At 45.7% G+C, this 22,565-nt stretch overlaps 2 protein-coding genes across 2 annotated transcripts; one reads left to right on the top strand and one right to left on the bottom strand.

The window, feature by feature from the left end:
* The first annotated feature begins 589 nt into the window (after window positions 1-589).
* C1R (complement C1r) lies at window positions 590-8,421 on the top strand. Its single transcript, XM_054051736.1, has 11 exons — window positions 590-713; window positions 1,506-1,734; window positions 1,955-2,147; window positions 2,329-2,472; window positions 2,620-2,816; window positions 3,296-3,443; window positions 3,523-3,644; window positions 4,268-4,346; window positions 4,767-4,910; window positions 6,863-6,937; window positions 7,158-8,421. Coding segments are annotated over exons 1-11 (2,136 nt in total). The 5' UTR covers window positions 590-711; the 3' UTR covers window positions 7,961-8,421.
* A 3,589-nt stretch (window positions 8,422-12,010) lies between these two features.
* On the bottom strand, window positions 12,011-22,342 carry C1S (complement C1s). Its single transcript, XM_009566685.2, has 12 exons — window positions 22,244-22,342; window positions 21,724-21,788; window positions 21,053-21,257; window positions 19,608-19,785; window positions 19,203-19,328; window positions 18,236-18,435; window positions 17,896-18,049; window positions 17,547-17,662; window positions 17,237-17,315; window positions 16,846-16,983; window positions 15,619-15,693; window positions 12,011-13,539 (listed from the first exon to the last, which is right to left on the bottom strand). Exons 2-12 carry the CDS (start codon window positions 21,726-21,728, stop codon window positions 12,746-12,748), a joined length of 2,070 nt encoding a protein of 689 aa, XP_009564980.2. The 5' UTR covers window positions 21,729-21,788; window positions 22,244-22,342; the 3' UTR covers window positions 12,011-12,745.
* Window positions 22,343-22,565: the final 223 nt, after the last annotated feature.

Here is a 22,565-nt window from a genome sequence, read left to right as displayed (position 1 = left end):
GGGTCTCTGGCAATCACTTTCTTGCCTTCTCACCCACCATCTCACATACTGTGTTCAGTTTTGGGCCCCTTAGTACAAGAAGGACATTAAGGCACTGGATTGTGTCCAGAGAAGGACAACAAAGCCGGTGAAGGGTCTGGAGAACAAGTGTTACGAGGAGCAGCTGAAGGAACTGGGTTTGTTTAGCCTGGAGGAGGCTGAGGGGAGACCTTACTGCCCTCTACAACTACCTGAAAGGAGGTTGTACAGAGGAGGGTGCTGGTCTCCTCTCCCAAATAACAAGTGATAGGATGAGAGGGAATGGCCTCAAGCTGCGCCAGGTGAGGTTTAGATTGGATATTAGAAAAAAATTCTTCCCTGAAAGGGTTCTTGGATACTGGCAGAGGCTGCCCAGGGCGGTGGTGGTATTCTCCATCCCTGGAGGGCTTTAGAAGACGGGCAGACAAGGTGCTCAGGGATCTGGTTCAGTAGTGGGCAGGTACGGTTAGACTCGATGATCCCGAAGGCGTTTTCCACCCGTTCCATGGTTTCTGCCAGGCGGCAGCTGGCTCTGCGTGGCCGGGCACGTCCCCGTCCGCAGCCCCCGGGCGGCAGAGGGCAGCAGGCGCCCGGCAGCTGGGATTTCGCTCCCCTCCGTCCGTCCCTCCCTCCGCCTCTCCTCCCGCCTCTCCCCGGCGCTCAGGGCTGCGGGAGGACGGGGAGCGCACGGACATGTGAGTGGGGCGGCTGGGGTGGGGACAGGGGGGACAAGAGTCCTGGGAAGGAGAGGAGAAGGGGCTGCGCTCGTGCTCGGGGTCCCCCCCGTTACAGCTGTGCTGGAATGTAAGGCTGAGAGGGATCCTGGAAGGATCTTCCTGGCTGATGTTTTCCGTGAGATCTGGGCAATGAGATTGCTTTGGAGATCGTCCCATCGGAGAGGAGAGAGCTGCAGGGTGGGAAAAACTAGGCGAGGGGCAACTTTTGAGGGAGAGGGATCAAAGTGTGACTGGGTATAGGGCTGCTGGATTGCTCTTCGGCAGGCTGAGCCTGAGATCTTCAGACCCTCACCACAGACACCTGGCCCAGAGCCAAAGGGAACCGAACTTCCCTTTCATTCTAAGGGACCCAGACCCATAAGTGCTGAGAACAACCAGGCAGTGGTCAGGGAATCATAGAATAGTTTGGTTTGGAAGGGACCTTAAAGATCGTCCAGTTCCAGCCCCCTGGGATGGGCAGGGATGCATCCCAGTGGATCAGGCTGCACGATACACCCATGTCTATTCAGACTACCTTCCGAGTTCCAGAATCTCTTTGGCTGGGTCACAGTGCCTTCTTGCTGGAACCTGGGTAGTGCTGTTGTCTTTGTTTTAGCAGTTCTCCTTATTCCTGAGTGATCCGAACCAGAAGCTCAACCTGCAACTAGGCTTCCCATGTTTGGATTCCGTTACAGGTCACTTGGGAAGTCTCCCCTGATTTTGGATGACCTAATTTTGTGCAATATCATAGTTTACTTGCCATATTCACAGGCGTGTTCCTTTTCTTCTGTGGGCCTTCCTCTTTTTTGGAGTGATCAGTTCCAGTTCAGTCCCAAGAAAGCTTTTTGGGGAGATCAGATCCCCTGGTTATCCCAAACCATATCCCAACAATAACATCAGCACCTGGAATATCCACGTCCCAAAAGGCTATGTGGTGAAGCTGACTTTCAGATATTTTGACCTGGAGCCATCCGAGTCCTGCTTCTATGACTATGTTAAGGTACGTGCATAGATACCCAGGTCAAGGGAGTGGCTGGAGAGGGGATGAAGTGGCCAACCCCTGCAATAGCTGTGTATGCACTGGTCTTCCTCTCGTGCTTCCCACAAAGGAAAAGGAAGGAGTTAAAGATGGAAATGGGTGGAGCAGGTACTCGCAACTCATGGTTGGGTAATAGTGATGCATGGAGCAGGCTACAGTGATTTCCCCTTAACCTTAACAGATCAAAGCAGACAAGAAGAACCTGGGCCGATACTGTGGCCAGCTTGGGTTAACCACAGGCAATCACCCAGGAAGAAAGGAATTTGTATCTAAGGGGAACAGGATGCACCTGGAATTTCATTCTGATTTCTCCAATGAAGACAATGGCACAGTGATTCCCTACAGGGGCTTCCTTGCCTATTACCAAGCTGTGGGTGAGTAGGCAATACCCTCAGCATGCAGAAAGAAGCCTGTGTGGCTCCAACCAATTTTCATCCTTGTCATGGTAATACAGAGAAGCTGTAAGCAAGGATATGGATCTCTATGTATTTTAAGTGTACAGCAGAGAGGTTTAACACTTTCCTTCCCTTGTCCTGGTATCTCCTGTGTCTTCAGATCTTGATGAATGTGACCCTAACAATGCCTCTGAGGAAGACGGAAAGCCTGGGTGCCAGCACTTCTGCCACAACTATGTGGGTGGCTACTTCTGTTCTTGCCGGACTGGCTACCAGCTTCAGACGGACCACCATTCCTGCAAAGGTAAATTGAAACTTCAGAAGTTCAAAGGGTTCCAGGGAAGGAACCCTTCAGTCAGAAAGGGTGGGAGACCTGGCTTAAAGAGCAGTTGACAGGGCTGCAGAAGACACAGGTCCGCAGGGTGACCTCTGCTTTCTTCCTCTACACCAGTGGAATGCAGCAGTGAGTTGTTCACGGAGGCATCCGGGTACCTGAGCAGTCCTGAGTACCCGCAGCCCTATCCTGAAGACCTGCAATGTAACTACAGCATCCGTCTGCAGAAGGGTCTGTCTATTATCCTTAAGTTCTTGGAACCCTTTGAGATTGACGAACACCAGCAAGTCCACTGCCCTTATGACCAGCTGAAGGTAATGGAGATTAGTGAACTCTACTTCCAACCCTGCTGCCAAACATGGACAGGAATTGCGGGGACATCAGTATTCAGATGAGAAATTTGGGATCAGTACAAGGAGAATGCCCCAGCATGTAGGACTGAGCTCTTCTCTTGTTCTTCCCTCAGTGTGCTTAATTACTATTTTCTTGAGATCAGAGGATCTGGATCACAGGCCACTCGTTCTGAATGGAGCCAAAAAATTTGTCCTTTTTCCAGTTATATCTTCCTTTGATTAAATCTCAGGATTTGAAGGGGTTGACAGCTCTACTACCCGTGATAAAGGAGAAGCAGAACTTGTGGTAGGTCAGACCTGTGTTCTGATCTGTCAGTCAACCAACCAGCCCTGTCTGTTGTCATAGGGACTGTGGCAGTCTTGGTCTGGATTGAAACAGGGATGCTGGGGCAGAGAGGCATGTATGTTTCTGTTCCTGTGGTACATGTTTTCCTCATCAGATCCAAGTACGAGGGAGAGAAATTGGTGAATTCTGTGGCCAGGAGTCACCTGGCAGCATCGAAACCAACAGCAATGAGGTGGACATACTCTTTCTTACCGATGAGTCTGGGTTCAGCCGTGGCTGGAAGATCCGTTACACCTCAGAGAGTAAGACATTTCTTCCCCAGAGGCTGCTACAAGTTATCTCCACCATTTGTTAATACCTACTTACCCCATTCTCTAACAGAAATACGATGCCCGCAGCCTGTCCCACGGGATCAGTTTACCGTCATCAGAGACCTGCAGCCTGTGTATGAATTTCAGGACTATTTCATTGTTAGCTGCAAGACTGGGTATAACCTGATGGAGGTGAGATTCCTTCCCACTCCCTTCAGCCATATTCTGGCTTCTGTCACTGGGTATAACCTGATGGAGGTGAGATTCCTTCCCCACTCCCTTCAGCCATATTCTGGCTTCTGTCACCTGTCAGTAAAGCTTTCTTTGGAGATTTCACTCCAGGCAACCTCTTGCAATTTCTGTTTCCTCCTTGCTTTTGTTGGCTTTCTTCCAGTGTTTTCTCCTCTTCCAGCTCCCTTCCTTATGCAGTTACTGTTTCACAAAGCCCTGGTAGAAGATGAGAGACAAACAGGTCCCAGGAAACATTAGTACACAAGAATATCTCTTTGGAATGATATGACATCAGACTTGAAGCAGATGTTACGTGCCTCCTGTGCTATCCTCTTGCCAGGACCAGGTAGCATCCCAGCCTTGTTTTGTGGTTGGTGGCTGCTGATATCTTGGCCTGTTGTGAAGAATTTGTAACCTGTGGCAAACACAGGATAGAGGAAAAGCAGCAAAGGGAGAAGACAGTAGCTGGAACAGACTGCTATTGGATAGCAGTGGGAAGATGGGAAATAGAATGATATCTTAATGTGAGGAAGGGAATGTAAGGCTTTGTACAACAGAAAGTCATGTTTTTCTCTCCCACACAGGGCAATCAAAAGCTGCTGTCCTTCACTGCTGTCTGCCAGGCTGATGGGACATGGCATAAATCCATGCCCCGCTGTGAAAGTGAGTGATCCGAGAACAGGAATTATGCCCCCTGCCATGGCTTTCGTCTTCCAAGAACTTGAGGATTTCAGCCTCCATGACACAATTTGTTGGTGGCCATAGATTTGTGGACAAGCTGGTTGGAAGGACCTGTGGAGGGCCACTGTTGACTCTCATTACATTTTTCCACTTGCAAAAACTTAAATGTTTTTCCTCCCGAACAAAAAAATGCATAAAATAGCACTCAAAATTGCTATAATGTTGTAACATCTAAAAGCAAAAGATCCCAGTTCAGGTTCCATTTTGGAATGAACACTCTCAGCTCTCTGTACTAGTTGTTCCTCACCATCCTTCACGACATGGCCACAATCCAAGTTGAGCCTAAACCTGCAAGCAGCAAGGCTGTCTTTGATTCACTTCTTTTTAAATGTTTTTTTGTAGTTGTGAACTGTGGCAACCCTACAGACCTGACCAATGGGGCCTTCAGCTACGTTGACACACCTGCAAACAACAACTACCAGTCAGTGATCACATACCGATGCAATGAGCCGTATTATCACATTGTCACTGAAACACATGATGGTGGTGAGTCCTAATCTCACACAGACACTGAAATCTGTGCATGAAAAGCCCTCTCAGGTTTTCAGTTATACTTGCCTTGGCTCCCCAGCCTTAGGGCTCGTGATTTCCTCCTGTTTAAGGCTCCAATCTTTCCTTGGCTTGGCAGCATAGCTCCTGAGGCTTGTTGTCTGAACCTCTTCCCACCCTGCTTCATTCCCAGAGTGCATCACATCCCTCGTTCATGCTCTCCTTAACTTTTGCAAAAGGTCTTATTCTGTCACCTGTAGTCATGACTTATTTTTCTCGTGGCTTTCATTCTTGCACTGAAATTTGAGGCATGGCATCTGAGAATCACCAAAACTCTGAAACCTCATCACAGAATCATAGAATAGTTTGGGTTGGAAGAGACCTGAAAGGTCATCCAGTTCCAACCCCCTGCTATGGGCAGGGGCACCTCCCACTAACTCAGGCTGCCCAAGGCCCCATCCAACCTGGCCTTGAACGCCTCCAGGGATGGGCAGCCACAAGTTCCCTGGGCAACCTGTGCCAGTGCCTCACCACTCCAATAGTGAAGAAATTCCTCCTTATGTCTAGTCTAAATCTGCCCCTCTCCAGTTTATACCCATTGCCCCTTGTCCTATCACTGCAAACCTTTATAAAGAGTCCTTCCCCAGCTTTCTTGCAGGCCCCTTTCATCATACCAGTCCAAGTTGCTACAGCTACAAATAAATACACTCCACTCCACTCCACTGTAATGCTGTTTACCTCTTTGGGATATTGTCCAACAGCAGAGACATCTAGGGGCTAAATAATATATATGCAGAAAAATCTATGTAGCAGATCAGAAAAATTAAGGCAGCATTCAAAACCACTCACATGCCTTCTTTTTGTACCTGCAACATGATTTGATGACACAGAAACCTTGCTCACAAGAACAGCATGAGAAGTTCATGATTTCCTTGCCTTGCCTTGGCTTAAAAATGCAGATTTTTAAGGTGAATGAATCCTGGATATGGTTGCTCACATGACTCACAGTTGTGCAGCTTGCCTGAGAGACCTGATATGCACTGGGGCCAGGAGCAAGCAGCTAAGGAATTCTTTAAGTCAGTACTGATGTTGAATTTCATTATTCTTGCCTCTGCCTTTAATTCCTTCCTAAAAAGTCAGAGCTCAGTCTAGCTAGAAAACAAAAAATCAGAAGCAAGTAAATATCAGCACTAGCCAAATTCTGGGGAGTGACTGTGATTTAGTCAGGACAGCAAACAGTTTTTTTGGAAGCGTTTAATACAGTGTAAGATAAATTGTATATAAATTAATTTCAGTCTCCAGCACAAACTTCCTAAGAAAGGCAAGAATGTTGGAGGTAGTGAAATTAGTGTTGAGAAGTGGCACGCAAGTTAGCTGACCTGCAATATAGCCTCAGAGATAGACACCAAGCACATACAGTAATCAACTCATTTTTTTCTGGAACAAACCACTTTGTTCTACTCTCTGGAAACTACAGAGAGCAGAAATGTAAATCTAAAATCCCTTCTTTGGCTAAATAAGGACAAACAGGGCTCTTTGAGCATGTGGACTAGGTAAAGTTAAGACTTCATTTGGATGACTCTTCAGGGTTTTCTTCCACAGAAGCAGTGCTTGTACTTTACTGGTCATCTGGAACTGAAGTGCTTTGAGGTATACATGCTATTGCAGACAAAGACATTCCAGACTGTACTGCACCCCTGGGAAAGGGTGCCTTTGGAGTGGAAGGGCCAAGTGCAGCACATGGGATGCCTTGGAGAGAGGAACACCTTGAAAATATTCTGTTCTGTTCTACTCTACTCTACTCTACCCTACCCTACCCTACCCCTACTCTACTCTAGCCCTACTCTACCCTACTCCTACTCTACCCTAACTCTACTCTGACTCGACTCTACTGTTCACACCCCATGCCTGCAGGCTTGGGTCTCATTCACTTCTGTCGCATCCCACAGACAGATTCACCTGCTCTGCTGAGGGAACCTGGGTGGATCAAGATGGCCAGGTGAGGATTCCTGCCTGCTTACCAGGTCAGTAAAACCCTCCCACTTTATCTGGTGTTTAGTGATTACATGCTTACAAAGCTGGGACAACATGCAGGGAGGGGAATGAGGATAACAGTGTCAGTGAGAGAAGACAGGGAAATCTATGCAAGAAGGCAAAAATAAGGTGAAAGAGTGATGCTGTAAGAAGGAGAGAGACAAGCCAGAGCAACAGAGGTCATCATGATCTCCTTGTGTTTCTCCACAGTCTGTGGGAAGCCAGTGAATCCTGTTACTGAAGTCCAGCGAATCTTGGGTGGCAGGTCAGCCAGGAGAGGCAATTTCCCTTGGCAAGCTCTGACAGGCATCCATGGACGAGGGGGTGGTGCACTCCTGGGCGATCGCTGGATCCTGACCGCTGCCCACAGCATCTTCCCCAAAGGAGCAGGAGGGAACAATGCAAGCCTGGAGCAGCTAGCAGAGGATGCTAATGTATTCCTCGGCCACACCAAAGTAGAAGAGCTCTACAAGATGGGTAACCACCCTGTACGTAGGATCTTTATCCATCCAGATTACAACCCTAAAGATGAGCACAACTTCAATGGGGACATAGCCCTACTGGAGCTGAAACACCCAGTAACCCTGGGCCCTACAGTACAGCCCATCTGTCTCCCAGATACTACCAACACTACGTTCTACATGGATGGGCACATAGGCTACGTGAGTGGCTTTGGCGTGGAGAAGAACTTTATTTCAAATGATTTGAAGTATGTGAGCCTACCAGCAGTTGCTCGAGAGAAGTGTCAGAGCTGGCTGGACAGTAAGAAGAGAGATATACCTATGGTTTTCTCTGAGAACATGTTCTGTGCTGGCTTCCTCACAGTCAAACGAGATACCTGCCAGGGGGATAGCGGGAGTGTCATCACAGTGTTAGATACAGCAAGTGGTCGCTGGGTGGCTACTGGTATTGTTTCTTGGGGTATAGGGTGTGCTGAAGGTTATGGCTTCTACACCAAGATCCTCAACTACTTGGATTGGATCAAAGGGATAATAAGGGAAGACAGGCTCTAAATGTTGCTATCCTACTAGCTGAAGAATCACTAATAGCATATCAATTTCCAGACACAGCAAATAATATCTAAAGCTTTAGATGAGATCCCAAAGGCTTTTCAAACACACAGACCGTGTAGCCTTCATCATGAGCACTTCTGAAAGCCACCATATTGTTTGGTGACTTCTTGGTGGTACCATCAAAACTTACCAAAGCAGCTTGTGGAACACCTTTGTGAATGTTCTCGTTCTTCCAAATCATATTACTGGATGAAGCCTTAATAATATCAGAAAATCTGATGACAGCGAATGTGTTATTGTTTGAATGGCTGACGTTATCATCAGACTACTGCAGCCTACTTTCGTACTCTGTGATGTGGGAAGCTTGCAGGGCAGCAGACTTTCTTGCAGAATGTACTTTGTGCTGAGTACAGTGTACGTATGCCCATTGCCATCAATGAGATTCCATGAATATTAAAATCATTGCTGGAAAAACCATGTGTGTTATGTTTTTCTGTCTTTGTTTTTAACAACTACTAAATATTCCGCATGCCACAGACTCCCTGGGCAACTTATGGACTTCATATAGGGCTTGCTTTATCTACCACTAAAGTGTTTCTACTTCTGCAATGGCACATGGCAGTTCCTCACCTGTCACAAAACTATTAGATTACCATCCTGAAACTCCAGGTGGTTTCAAGGGAGGCAAAAATAAGTTATCTGTGTGATACCACTTTCAAAAGACAGGGAAGACAGCAACAAAGCTCATGGAGAAAGAGCCCAGGCACCTTTACTGATCAGAATTTGAGGATGGATTTTTTTTTTTATACCCTATGAAATAAAGCTCTGACTGCAGGACAGCAGCTCTAAGATGATGCTGACCCCTCTTGTGTTGTGGCTGTTCTCTGGAATTGTCTCTTCACTAGTTATGCTGCTGCAGAACAACCTGCTTGTGAGTCACTGAGAGAATGGAAGTCTGCAAGAGCCTGACAAGAGAACTCGGGGGGTAAGGTCATAGTTGTCTTCTCGCACTGTTTGCTATGGGATCCAGCTCCAGGTCTTCTCAGGTGTCATTATCTCTCATTTGCTTTTGAGGTAATATACCCTGGAGAGTGATCTGTGAAACTGCGCATCTGATACCAATTCATCCATGGTCTCCAGGGGACAAAATTCTGTTCATGTTACTGATTTGTATGGGCAACAGGAAAGCATGAAAGGTGACAAGAGCATGGGAAAACAAGGTGTCCGGTTGCACAGAAGCAATGGATAAAAGCTGGTCTAGGAAAGGGAAGGGAGAATGAGGCATATGCAGCTGGGGGATATTCCAGATGAACAGGGAAATTTTGTGATGTTCAGTGAGTACAGGTTACAAGAACAACAAAATACCCAACTTTTCAGTCATTGTGAAAAATCAGGAAAAAATACTGAGAAGCCATCTTAAAGCATCTCCAGGTCTCCAGGAGACTAGGGAGCTTTGGGAAGCAAAGGCATGGAAAATAGATGGTTTGCCCAAAAACCCTATAGGAATCTGTGACATTCCTAGGAACAGCAATCACAGCTGAATAAACACCATAATATCATAGTATCATGGTATAGTAAGGATTGGAAGGGACCTTAAAGATCATCCAGTTCCAACTCCCCTGCCATGGGCAGGGACACCTCTCTCTGAATCAGGCTGCCCACGGCCCCATCCAACCTGGCCTTGAACACCTCCAGGGATGGGGCAGCCACAGCTTCCCTGGGCAACCTGTGCCAGTGTCTCATCTCTCTCATGGTGAAGAAATTCATCGTACTGTCTAGTCTAAATTTGTCCCTCTCCAGTTTATACCCATTCCCCCTCATCCTATCACTACAAGCCTTTGTGAATAGCCCCTTTCCATCTTTCCTGTAGGCTCCCTTCAGGTACTGGAAGGTCACTATAAGATCTCCTCTAAGCCTTCTCTTCTCCAGACTGAACAGGCCCAACTTTCTCAGCCTGTCCTTGTAGGAAAGGTGCTCCAGCCCTTCGATCATCTTTGTAGCCCTCCTCTGGACCCGTTCAAGCAGCTCCACATCCTTCTTACGTTGAGGACTCCAGAACTGGACACAGTATTCCAGATGAGGTCTCACAAGAGAGGAATAGAGGGGCAGAATCACCTCCTCGACCTGCTGGTCACACTTCTTTTGATGCAGCCCAGGATATGGTTGGCCTTCAGGGCTGTGTGCGCACATTGCTGGCTCATGTTGATCTTCTCATCGACCAGCACCCCCAAGTCCTTCTCTGCAGGGCTGCTCTCAGTCACATCATCCCTCACTGTGCACTGAAAATGGGGATTGCTCTGACGCAGGGGCAAGACCTTACACTTGGCCTTGTTGAACCTCATGAGGTTCTTACAGGCCCACTTCTCCAGCCTGTCCAGGTCCTTCTGGATGACATCCTGTCCTTCTGGTGTGGCAACTGCACCACTCAGCTTGGTGTTGTCTGCAAACTTGCTGAAGGTGCACTCAATCTCTCTGTCAATACCATTAATAAAGATATTAAACAGCACCGGTTCCAGTACAGAACCCTGAGGGACACCACTCGTCACGGATCTCCATCTGGACTTTGAGCCATTGACTGTACTCTTTGAATATGACCATCCAGCCAGTTTCTTATCCACCGTACTGTCCACCCATCAAATCCATATCTCTCCAATTTAGTGAGAAGAATGTTGTGGGGGACCACGCCAAAGTCTTTACAGAAGTCTGGATATCTTTCCTGTCTCCTACTTTTGGACCATTCAGTCAGACTTCTGCCTCTTCTCTTCTTCTCTCCTGCATTGATTTCCTTCCCTTTTTCCAGAAAGACTAGAGTTTATCAGTGAGCTAACCACATGACACTATTCGCTTGAGTGCCTTTGTGGTCCTAGAAGCAAAGGACCTTCTTACCTTAGTTTGAAGGTCACTTTTTCAGAACTTAAAATGGATTAATTTTCCCCAAATTGTCTTTGTGAGCTATTTCTACTGCTGAAGTATCCATCACATACCAAAGCAGGAGCTTCCTAATAGCCAGACATACCAGTCTGTAAGATTTCCAGTAGCTTTTTTCTCATGATTGCCCCAGAAGTTTGGGCATTTTTGTATGATTGATGAAATTCTATACACACTATGAAGTTATAAAAGTTACATTGGTGTTACAATAGCACCACTGCATCGTTTTTGTTTCTTTGTCAGTACATAGTCACCTCCTTGTACAAGTAGAACGTGGGCTAAGATTGCAGCCCGGACTACCAGGGATGGACACTTCCCTTTTGCACTCCAAAAGATGAAAGCTGAGATGAGTCCACCTACACAGCAACAAGAAGGAACAACGATAAAACTTCACATTAGATCAGAGCTGGCACACACAGCTATGGAAGTAAAAAGCATTCAACATCCTGTGGGTCACAGTTCCTCAGTTACTAACCCAACAACAAAATAACCTTTCGCTTGTTACACAAAACTGAAGGTGCTTCAGCCCGTGCAGGAATGAATATGAAATCTTCCAAGAGCTGCACGTACCTACCCTCCTCACCATTTCCTAGACTGTCAGAAAAACTTAGGCTGGAAGAGGAGATCTCTAGTCCAACCTGTTCCTGACAGCAGGACTAGCATGACAGCTTCAGGGTTTTGCCTGGGCAAGATGTCTAGGGACGGAGATTCCCCAGTCTTTCGTGACACTTGTTTCAGAGCTGGCCTACATCCTGGGGAAAAGCTCACTGGAAATCCCCTTATTGTAATCTGTGCCTGTTGTCTCTTGTCCTGTCACTGTTCACTTTTCTGAAGAGTCTTGCTCTGTGTGCTCTCTAGCCCTCCTTTAGGTATATGACTACAGCAGTTAGATCCCCCTCTTAGCTTTCTTCTTTTCAAGCTTAACCAGCCCAGCATCCTCTGCTTTGTCTTCATATGCCATTTGCACCAGTTCCCTGACCGTCTTTAGCAGAAAGATATCCGTGAGTGATACCGGGCTTTATGGAGCAGAAGACACCACTAGTGCATGCCAGTTAATCTCCAACAACACTACCTTCCGTGAATCAAGCAACCTTTATTTCTTATCTAACATGAAAAAAGTTTGAAAAATAAAGCTCTGAGGACAGGTAAATGAAAGGATTTTGAAGATGTCTCTTCTGCTCAGCTTTATTCAGAATTCTGAAGTCCTCATTGCTGGTAATGGTTGGTCAATGAGATGCAACCACCTCAGAAGAACTTCATAAAGATTCATAGGTAGAGACGCAAGGTAGCACAAGTTACAGCTTGACAAAAGCTGGCAGTATAGTGGGTCAAAATGTGACTAGAGCCTTGATTTAGGGAGTTTCAAGGAGAACTATGTCTAGACTGAGAAGGCGGCAATACACACACAACAGCACATTGCACAAAAGGCAATTTGAACTTTAATGCTCTTAGATTTTCTGAACAACACAGGAAATACATAAATCAGACACCAGCCTCTGAACCTGCCCTGGGAACCAACCATTATTCTCTCATCTTCATTGAAATCTATTTGTCAGGTGGAGCATGGCTCAGTCTTCTCCAAGTGGGAAAAAATGGGATAGAAAAAAATGAAAGGAAACAGAAGAAGCCTCTTTATCCAGAATAGCATCTTCCTTTTATGCTACTATGAGTGGATGAAGAAATAGAAATTTCCTTCCCAGACACGATGACAGTAGCAGAAATTGATACGTATTCCTGACTTTGCTCAGCTCGGAAACGAATGGGCCCATTACGCTTGCAGAGTGAACAGGATCACAGCCAGCCTGGACATGTAACAACCACATTTAGAAAGGGTGACTGTACTGAAAGAAACAAGAGCTAATCCTGCGAAGCTTCTTGATCCTCATGCTTGCTCATGGTCTCTCTAATCCAGTCCAAGTAACGCACTACCTTGGTGTAAAGACCAAAGGTACCACATTTTGGTCCCCAGGAGATGAGCCCAGCCACATAGTATCGTCTGTCATCAAGAGGGTCTCGGATAGCGTATGCTCCACCGCTATCCCCCTTGCAGCTGTCTTTGTCACCACCGGCACAGATCATATTGTCAGTGAATCGGTAAGCACTGGAATCAGCAGAGCCCTCTGGCTTCACAGATTGGCACACAGCCATGTCCACAACAGGAATCTGGGCCTTCCAAAGGTAAACAGGCAGTCTTCCTGTCTCTCTCTGTCCCCAGCCCGCAATGTAGCCCAGAGTCCCTTCTTGTAATTCATACTCAGGTGTTTTACCAGGAAGACAGAGGGGAGAGATGTTTGGGCCCATCTTCACAGGTTCTCTCAGCTTCAGTAGTGCAATATCATTATCAAAATCAGTCCTGGTTTCGATAGGCTGCTTTTTCCAATCAGGATGGATGAATGAAGCCTCTGGGATCAGCAGCTTGCCTTCTCGGTACAGGGTGTCTCTACCCACATTGATTACCCCAGCATACATGTTGGGGTTGTCATATCCTTCCAGCACATGAGCTGCAGTCATTACCCATCTTTCAGAGATGAGTACACCACCTCCCCTTGGGTGATGGAAATAAACATGCCAAGGGAAGTTGCCCTTTTCTGCACGGGTGCCTCCAAAAATCCTTGCTTTCTCTCGGATGGGATTACTAGGTACCCCACAGACTGGAAAGAAAAGAAAAAAAGAGGAACTGGAGGGGAGAATTAGCAGTTACAAACAGGGGGTTCTTTGGTACCGCTAAGATGACCATAGTCCCCTTCTTCCTATATCCTCTACATCACTTCTGATTCTGAGTAACCAATGTTTATATTCTCCGTTACAGAGTTTGCAATTAGTATTTACAGAGAAATTCAAGAAAATTCAAGCAAAACTACAATCAACACTCAATTTAGGCTGAAAAGACTGGTTCTCAAATTCTTTTGCTGGAAAGCAGAACATTCATAACTACTGTCACCCCACCAGTGTTGGGTACGTCAAAGCTCACCATTTACTCGCATTCTAGTTAGCATTTATCCATGGCTGAATTACAACCTATAGGTGAAGGGACTGCCTTTGAAACAATATTTGCTTAAGTTCTTAAAAATATTACACCGTTCTTTACAAGTTTTCGGTTGTTAGTTGTTGGGGGTTTTCTTTGTGATCTCCAGGTAGTCTCAGGTTAAGTGTTCAGGTTTGTCACTGATGTTTTACCATTCTTCTAGTACGTTAGCAACGGAGATCTTACCTGTAGGCCTTATGGGTGCAGACATGCTCTGTGCTTTTTGAGTAAAATGTCCTATAGCATTTTGCAGAATGTGAGCACTAAGGGCATAAGTAAGACCGGTCATTCTGACAAGGATAGGAAATTGATTTCTTATTACATTGCCTTGCTTACTTTCAATCCCCAGTCAGAGATTAAGGAACAAGAGCCAGTAGGTAGCCTCCAGTTTAAATGAAACAGAATTTGTTAAATAATTTCAAGTAATCATAGAAAGATTTAGGCTGGGAGGTTCCTCTTGATGTCTCTAGTTCAACTGTTCATCCCTATCTGCCCTGTTCCCTGCCTTTCTAACTGCAAAGCCAGTTTGCTCAGTGGTTTTGCCAGCTGGCTTCCGTGTGGTGATCAAGTGTGGTGATCGGGCAACAATTCCAGTGCTCCAGGGAGCATTTATCCTCAAATACAGTCGGAATTTTCTTTGTTGCCACTTGTGCCCACTGTCTGTAATTGTCTTTTATTGCTGTGTTCCACTGAGTAGAGTTGGTCTTCATAGCCTTTGTAACCTCCTCTTGGGTAGTAAATTCCCTGAGCTTTATCTTGCTCTTTGCCTTTTGCACTGTGCACAAGTAAAGTCGAAGTCACTGCCTGAGTTGGTCCTTAAGAGGGCTGAATGATCTTCAGGTGGATCTTGTACTTTGCCAATGAGTACCTGGGGGTTTGGAGCAGTGAACAAGCATCATGCTCTAGGCATGCTGCCTCCTGTAAGAGCGTAAGCTGAACAGCAAACAGAATACAATGGATTTAAAATTCTCTATATCAGCTGGAAGTTAAGACTCAGCCTTAACTATCAGCAGTCAGGAGAAGGAGTACAACTCATACACTTCTCTCCTCAGCATCTCTCAAGCACACAAAGAGAGGATGAGAAGGTCCTTGACAGGGATATTGCTTGATCTTTCCAACACAGTAAGTGTAGCTGAATACTGAAGTACACATTAAACCTTAAGGGTTTAGGCTATGACTTCCAAGTGAGAGTAGTGAAAGCCCTTTCCCTAATGGTATTCCATCTGTAGTACACAGTGGACAGCTGGACACTACCCCCAGGAGAGGTTTGAAGAGAAGCTACAGCTCTCCATGTAGCTCGGGAGGGACCGAAGAAAGAAAGGTCCAGCATTGTCAGACATCTCTCTTGACTTGTCAGTATTTTGCTACCCGCAATGCAGACAGACAGAGATCTAAAGCGCTGAACATGAATGTGCTAACTTGAAGGTGGGGGAAATTGGTGCAGAAAAAGATACTGATACTTGAAGAGGTCCTGTTATACCAGATGTCTTAGTATGTTGCCTGCTTATAATTCCAATTTCCTTCTGCTGCCTCATCAGAACTTTCTTTGGAGCATACAGCTTTCAGAAATTCTCTGTCCAAGGTGATTCAAACAACATAGAAAGGACCAACTCTGCTTTCAGACTTAATAGTTTAAAAACAGAGAAATTAAAGAAACAGTGGTCTTCATACGCCACATAGACAGATACACAGGTTTTGGTAGTACCTGGGACACATTTTGGTAATTTTGTTCCCATCTCTTCGTTGACCCATTCTCCAGCAGCCGAGCAGTGATATACCGCTTGGAAAACACAAGAAAAAAAAGAGTGCCATAATTATACAATCAAGATGAAAAGCATTACTATGTAAGTAATCTTACCCTCTACTCCTCTCTTGCCCCCTCTATTCCTCTCTTGTGAGACCTCCAGATATGGAGTATTGTGCCCAGCTCTGGAATCCTCAACATAAGAAGGATATGGAGCTGCTTGAACAGGTCCAGAGGAGGGCTACAAAGATGATCAGAGGGCTCCTCCCATACGAGGACAGGCTGAGAGAGTTGGAGTTGTTCAGCCTGGAGAAGAGATGACTCTGAGAAGACCTTATAGCGACCTTCCAGTACCTGAAGGGGCTACAGGAAAGCTGGGGAGGGACTTTCTACAAAGATTTGTAGTGCTAGGACAAGGGGCAATGGGTATAAACTGGAGAGGGGCAGATTTAGACTAGTCATAAGGAAGAACTTCTTCACAATGAGAGTGATGAGTCACAGGAACAGGTTGCCCAGGGAATCATAGAATCACCAGTTTGGAAAAGACCTCTTGGATCATCAAGTCCAACCATTCCTACCTGCCAATGGGAATTAGGAAAGTTGTGGATGCCCCATCCCTGGAGGTGTTCAAGGCCAGGTTGGATGGGGCCTATGGCACCCTGATCCAGTGGGAGGTGTCCCTGCCCATGGCAGGGGGGTTGGAACTGGATGATCTTTAAGGTCCCTTCCAACCCAAACTAGTCTATGATTCTAAGATAATGTACTAACTTTCACATTTAAAAAGTAAGCACAGCTTGGTAAACATTGCTGAGATTTCCCTAGAAGTACAGAACCACACCAGGGTGCTTTTGCCTTTATTTTGGAGGGACTTCATCAACCAGATTTCTTGAGTCCTTTACTTCTCCACCAGAAATGTGTGCCAGGCGTGACAAAAATTTCCACAGTTCACTCACCAGGCAAATGGAGAGAGGACTTGCTGATGCATTTAAGGTCAACAGCCCAAGTACAGGCATTATTACAGTGTACAAACACGAAGGCAACACAAAATTACTGCCTGCAACCCACACCAAGAACTTTTTCCCAGTCTTGACCCGACTGGATATAAACCCAGTGCAGGAAAGATGCCAGTACAATTTCTTAAGCCTTCGATCAAGCAAGTATGGTTTTTGTAGCAGAGGCAATGCTTACCATCCCCTTTGGTTTCTAGGGTATAGTAAGGAGCATCACATTGATACTGGAAAGCAGCTTTGTACAGAGGCTCATGAAGTTCAGAGACATATATGGCTTGGGCATTTTCAATGGGAATCGGATCACCACAGTTTACAGCTGTAGAGGAGAAACAAAAATGATCAAATATAATCAAAGAGGCATCCTCTCCCAACAAATTATTATTTTGTATGATAAGGAACCATTCAGCTCTTCTGGTCCCTGTACAGTCATCAGTGCTCCCTTGCTCTGTCCCTTTAGCATGCTCACATCCCAGTCCTTCAGTGTCCTTCTAATTTAGAGATACAGTGGATCTAGAGCTTAAAGGCTCCGTTCCAGTCTGTTTCCCACAATACAGAGATGGGTTACTTACGAACACAGATAAAATTGGAGTTGCTCCATTCACCATTGTCCTGACAGCTGGAGTGAAAACTCTTGATGCTGTCTCGTTTCTAGGAATAAGAACACATGACCCATGTAAGTCACTGGTCATTAAATAAATCTGACACAGGCACTCCAGTGGAGGATCCTCCAAATTCTTCAGTGGCTGGAAGAAGTTTCCAGTTACTACAGCCATGGTGAAAACTGAGTCCCCAAAGGTATTCAGGATAGGTGATGGGAAATGGCATCAGAAAGCTGCTGAGAGGACCAGAGAAGATAAGCGTTTTTTTAATGCAACTTACCATCACAATTTCATAGCCTTCTACACAAGTCACCCTCACGATGTCCTTGAAGATATACCTGTCCTTCTTTGGATCAAGAACAGAGTTGGGGATGACACTCGAATGACAGGTTACAGCTTTGAACAGATAGGTGAAAATCAGTGATTAACTGGTCAAGATTTACTCTCCTTCCAGCTCCCAACTTCTTTCTCTCCAGTGATTATTCTCCCTAGTAAACAGGCATCCTCTGTTTACTCAATCCCAGCAGCTGTGAACAGGTTAGGATGCTGTTGTACCATGAATGTGATCAGGGACAAGCTCTCCTCCTAACTCAGCAGCAGAAGGAATGCTTTCCCAAATGTTTACTCACGATCCGCATAGTAGCGTAATTTCCAGCCTTTGTGCTGTACTGCGCCGTCTGTCTGGAAGATTATGTCAAGAATATTGTTCCTAGTTTTGATTTCAGGGGGACCTGGGAATTTACTGCCACAATACGGACCAATCCGCTGCTTTCCAGAGATAAACTGGCAAAATAACAAACAAGAAGAAATGAGAAATAACAAATGTATTCAGAGAGAATGATATTCTCAAGAATTTAAAAAGGCAACATAGTTGAAAATAAAGTTAAGCACTCAGAGGGGGTTCTGAATATGAGGAGATTGAGGGGACATCCAGAGCATCCTGACTCCCTCCCTGAGCCCCACACCTACTGTTAAGCTGTCATGGCAACTCCCTTCTGAGTTGGCTGGTTCCACATCGAAGTCACCGCTGTGTATGGTAATAGCCACGAAGTAGCCTGGCTTCAGAGCCACTTGGTAGTCACACCGTGAGTTCTCTGGGTACTCGTTGGGATAGTTGGGGCTGGCAATCTCCCCTGTTGGCTCAGTGAAGACATTTCCGCTGCAATTCACTAGGATCAAGGAAGGAACACAGGTAGGATTCAAAAAAGAAATGGTCCAAAGCTGACAAGCTTCCCTTCTCCCGCTAGATCTCCAGACTCCCCAGTCACCTGCATCAATCATGTCACAACATTGCATCTTTTCAAGAACCTGAAACCAGAGCCCGTCTCTATCCAGTTAGATAGGAATTTTAACTTCTAGTGGTCTGAGACACCTTGCACTTTTGCTCATCCTTTGGTCAACTTCCTGGTGTCCTCCATACTAGGGGACAGCTTCAGCATATCTTTAATTTTGCTCAGTCTCACTTAATTTATCTTAGTGTCTTCTCTTTCTCCATCCATCTTTCTTTTTAGCTTCAACCTGCAACTTAAGCCCCCTCCCTTCATGCTTAGGTCTTCATATTATTTCAACGTGCACCATTTGTGAGTTTACAAGTTTTTGATTCAAGCCAAGCAGCCCCTTGGCCATTTTTGTGTCTTCATGGAACTTCCCTGTTTTGTCAGAGATTAAAAGATTCACAGATAGCAGTATGCTAAGAAGGGGCTCCATCACAGTCTTTCGAGAATATCATTTAAAAGTTTCTTAATTTTCCTGACACAAAAAAAAAAAAAAAAAAAAAGAAGACTATTAAGAATATCTTAATAGGAATTTCCCCAAATCACAGTCTACTGCCAGGTCAAATTTGCAGTGGGATGCTCAAAGCTGGTTGAGAGGGTTGATAGAGAAGGTATTCCATGTACGATATTTCACTTGATCACAGCTTATGTAGATTTCTTACCTCCACATGTTTTATTATCCTTATAGAGGAAATAATCTGGCGGACAGGTACAGAAGTAACCTCCAATATAATTATTACAGTAATGACTGCAAGGTTCCTCCACAAAATCTGTGCACTCATCCAAGTCTGCAAGTGTGAAAAGATGAATCAGCCAAGATTAGGAGCAGGCCCTAAGGGTAGGAGGAAGATAATTAAGGGAAGCAAACAGTGGTGCACCTCAAAGAAAAGGTATCTCTAAGACAGTATTTAGACTGACCGTATTGCAAAGCAGTCCTGACTGCTGGGATCTCTTTTAAATACGGCATTCTCGTAAGGAAAACCCTTCCGTTAGCTTCCTCACCCCTCAGCTCCAGCCCCAGTCAAGACAATACAAGGGAGATTCAGATTGGGATATTTTAATCTTACCCACTGCAACATAATAGGCAGCAAAACCAGTGAAATGCTCCTCATTGGAAAAATCTGATTGGAAGTGCATAGTGAGGGTGTTATAAGGGACATGAAATTCCTCCACAATCGAGGAGCCAGGGGCACGAGGTTTCTTCCGCCCACAAAGCACACCTTCAACATAGCCACCATACAGGATCTGCAGAAGAATGCAGAGACATCTCATCTGATTATTGGAATATGTGTAGTCACCAACACTTGAGTTGGTCAACTTATAGGTGGCTAACCAAAGGCCCCTAAGTTGCATGCATTTCTCAGGACATTCCAGTAGATCTCCCAGGGCATGGCTATGCCACGTAGCTAGCAGGAGGGACCAAGGCTGCTGTGTCATCTGCTGAGCTGGCCAAGGGTGGAAGACAGCCAGCCAAGGTACAGCTGAATGGAGCTCCTAACCAACCAGTTTCATAACATCTGCAAGAACTTTGAGGATTGTTCGCTCCTACTGACTTCCCAGCTGTGAATTACCCATCTTCGTTTGTCAGATACAAATTAATCCATGAAGTTTTCTGTTAACATCCTTTTCTCAGGCCCACTGGTATGAAAAATGAACACCGTGGTTCAAAATGGCAAAACCAATCACTGATGGTCCACAGAGCAGTCTAACAGGCTCATTAGTTTGTTGCGAAAGGACACATGTTATTGCACGTCCCAGCAGAGCACATCCATCCTACTGTCCCACCTTGGTCTTTCTCCAAGGTCTCCTGCTGATGTTGCACCTGTTCTTATTGCCTCTTTTCACAAATAGCTATTGCAGTATAGAATGGTCTTGTTTCTGTCTATTTGTGTGGAGATGCTTGACCTGTTGTGCCTTGTGGGACAACATGGAGCAGAGCTAGTGGGCCTCTAAGTTTTAAGAAAGCTGTGGTGCACAGCTCATAGAAAACTCTCATGCAACAGACCACGGTGCTTTATCTGAGTGCCCACTATCCATACACAGATCTCTTGATTGTCTTTAAACTTCATCATTTCCAATTAATTTCTGATTACATTAAATCATCTATGTCCACTCACAGATTAATTCTGAATAATTTCAGGGACAGAAAGTCAATGACGCAAGAAAACAGTCCTTTTATACCTATGGTTCACTGGCTAAGAATACGCATTCCAATAGGAAGGTGTGAGTGATGGCTAAGAAGGCTTTTCCTATGAATACAGGAGAAACATGAGGAGAGGAGCATAGATGGGACATTCAGTAGGCAAACAATGCTCATGTGGTTATGAGGCAACCCCAAATCAATTTACTGACTGCTAGTACAGATACACTCAGTCATATGGGCTTCTTGGAGCTCAAAACAAGAAGGACATGTCTATCTCCTCTTCCAGCCCTAAGCTTTATAGACAGCCTTGCTGTTCTGTGCTCTAATCTGCCTTCTTGTCTTTTTCTCTCACGAGGATGGGGACAGTACCTTTACTGAGTCATACTCGCAGTTCTGTGATGGTTCAAGATCCATATGTGTGAAATAAAGGCGAATGCCATATCCTGAAGGGACCTGGATTTCCCAAGACTCCTGCACGTCATTGGGATACACCTGAGGATAATTGGGTGACAAGATCTCACCATACATGGAGTCTGCATCAGCCCAGACAGGAAGACAGAAGAAGAAAAGGTACCTGAGGGAAAAAAGGAAGGAAGATGACATTGCAGCAGTCCTCTGCATATGCAGTCTTTGGCTGTATATAGCATGCAGCATAGCTCCTCGCTTTGGAGTTTTAATGACCAACACTGAGGCTGTATGAGGCTTTTCTTTCTCCTGTAGCCTTTCACACATCAGAAGAAGTACAACCTTAGCCATGTTTCCTGCTCCTCTAGAGCTCCAGAGGGGCTGGTCATGCTGCAGGAGTTGAATAGAAGAGTCTTAAGTGTAATTCCCTACTTCACTGCCTTGTTCTGGAGGTTATGTGGGCCACAGAAACACTCAGGTTTTAGAATCAGTAGGGTAATGCAGGAAAACCACCTGATTTTACATGAAATTATTGATAAACATGAAATTATTAATAAAACTGACATCCTCTTGGAGTTTCAATAACTTGAAATTATTAATAAAACTGACATCCCCTTGGAGTTTCAATAACTCACCACATCTGAAAAAAGCAGATCTTCCTTTCTGCAAACTTTCAGGATTTGGACTTTGGAGCTATGCCCTGGGACAAAAAAACAGTGCGATTGGTTAACATTGCCTGTGCTTCTGTACGTCTGCTAGAAAGTTCAAAGACCTTAACGTCCTAGCTTGTAGAGAACATGCCAATGATTTGCCTCAAAAGCAAACTGATATCTCGGTTCCTTCCTGCATGCAGCAACCCCAAGCATCAAGAAGGGATACAAGGCTCTACACTGACAAAACGGAGAGATGACCTCTGCCTTGGTACTCACTGCTACTCATGTTCTCCCCTTATGAACATCAGCGTCTCCATGGGGCATAGCAAATAGAGATAGAAAGCACCTCCCTCTTCCAATACCCAATTAATTCTTCCCAGCACCCCAAAAACTACGCTAAGACCCTGGGGTTAGGGAACAGCTTGTCCTGACTCTTCTACCTCTCAGACAGCAATGCTCAGGAATATTTGCCTTCCTCATTTCTAATGCTTGCAATATTTACCTTCTCTCTATAGCTGGTGTCTGGTTTTCTTCTCTCTTCCTCTTTCTTTTCCCTTTCTCTCTTTTTCCTGCTTTCTTCCTGTGCACACCCTCCCCCAAAGCCCCCACCCACCCCCGGCTGGGCTCTGGGGAAGAGATCTCCAGTTGGCAGGACCGCAGCACCCTCTACCCGTGGGATGCTGCTTCCCAGCCTCCCGGCTGCAAGGAAACGCTTGGTTCGACGGCTCTCGGCTGGAAGCGGGATTTCCAGAACAAATTGCACAATCCTGCTGGCTCAGGCCGCGCGGGGGAGCACACAGATCTGGTCTGTATTAGGCATTTTT

The sequence above is a fragment of the Cuculus canorus genome, chromosome 1, assembly GCF_017976375.1.
Source record: "Cuculus canorus isolate bCucCan1 chromosome 1, bCucCan1.pri, whole genome shotgun sequence".
Classification (NCBI taxonomy): domain Eukaryota; kingdom Metazoa; phylum Chordata; class Aves; order Cuculiformes; family Cuculidae; genus Cuculus; species Cuculus canorus.
Note: the sequence above shows the minus strand (reverse complement) of the source record. Positions and strands in the feature narration are given on the sequence as shown.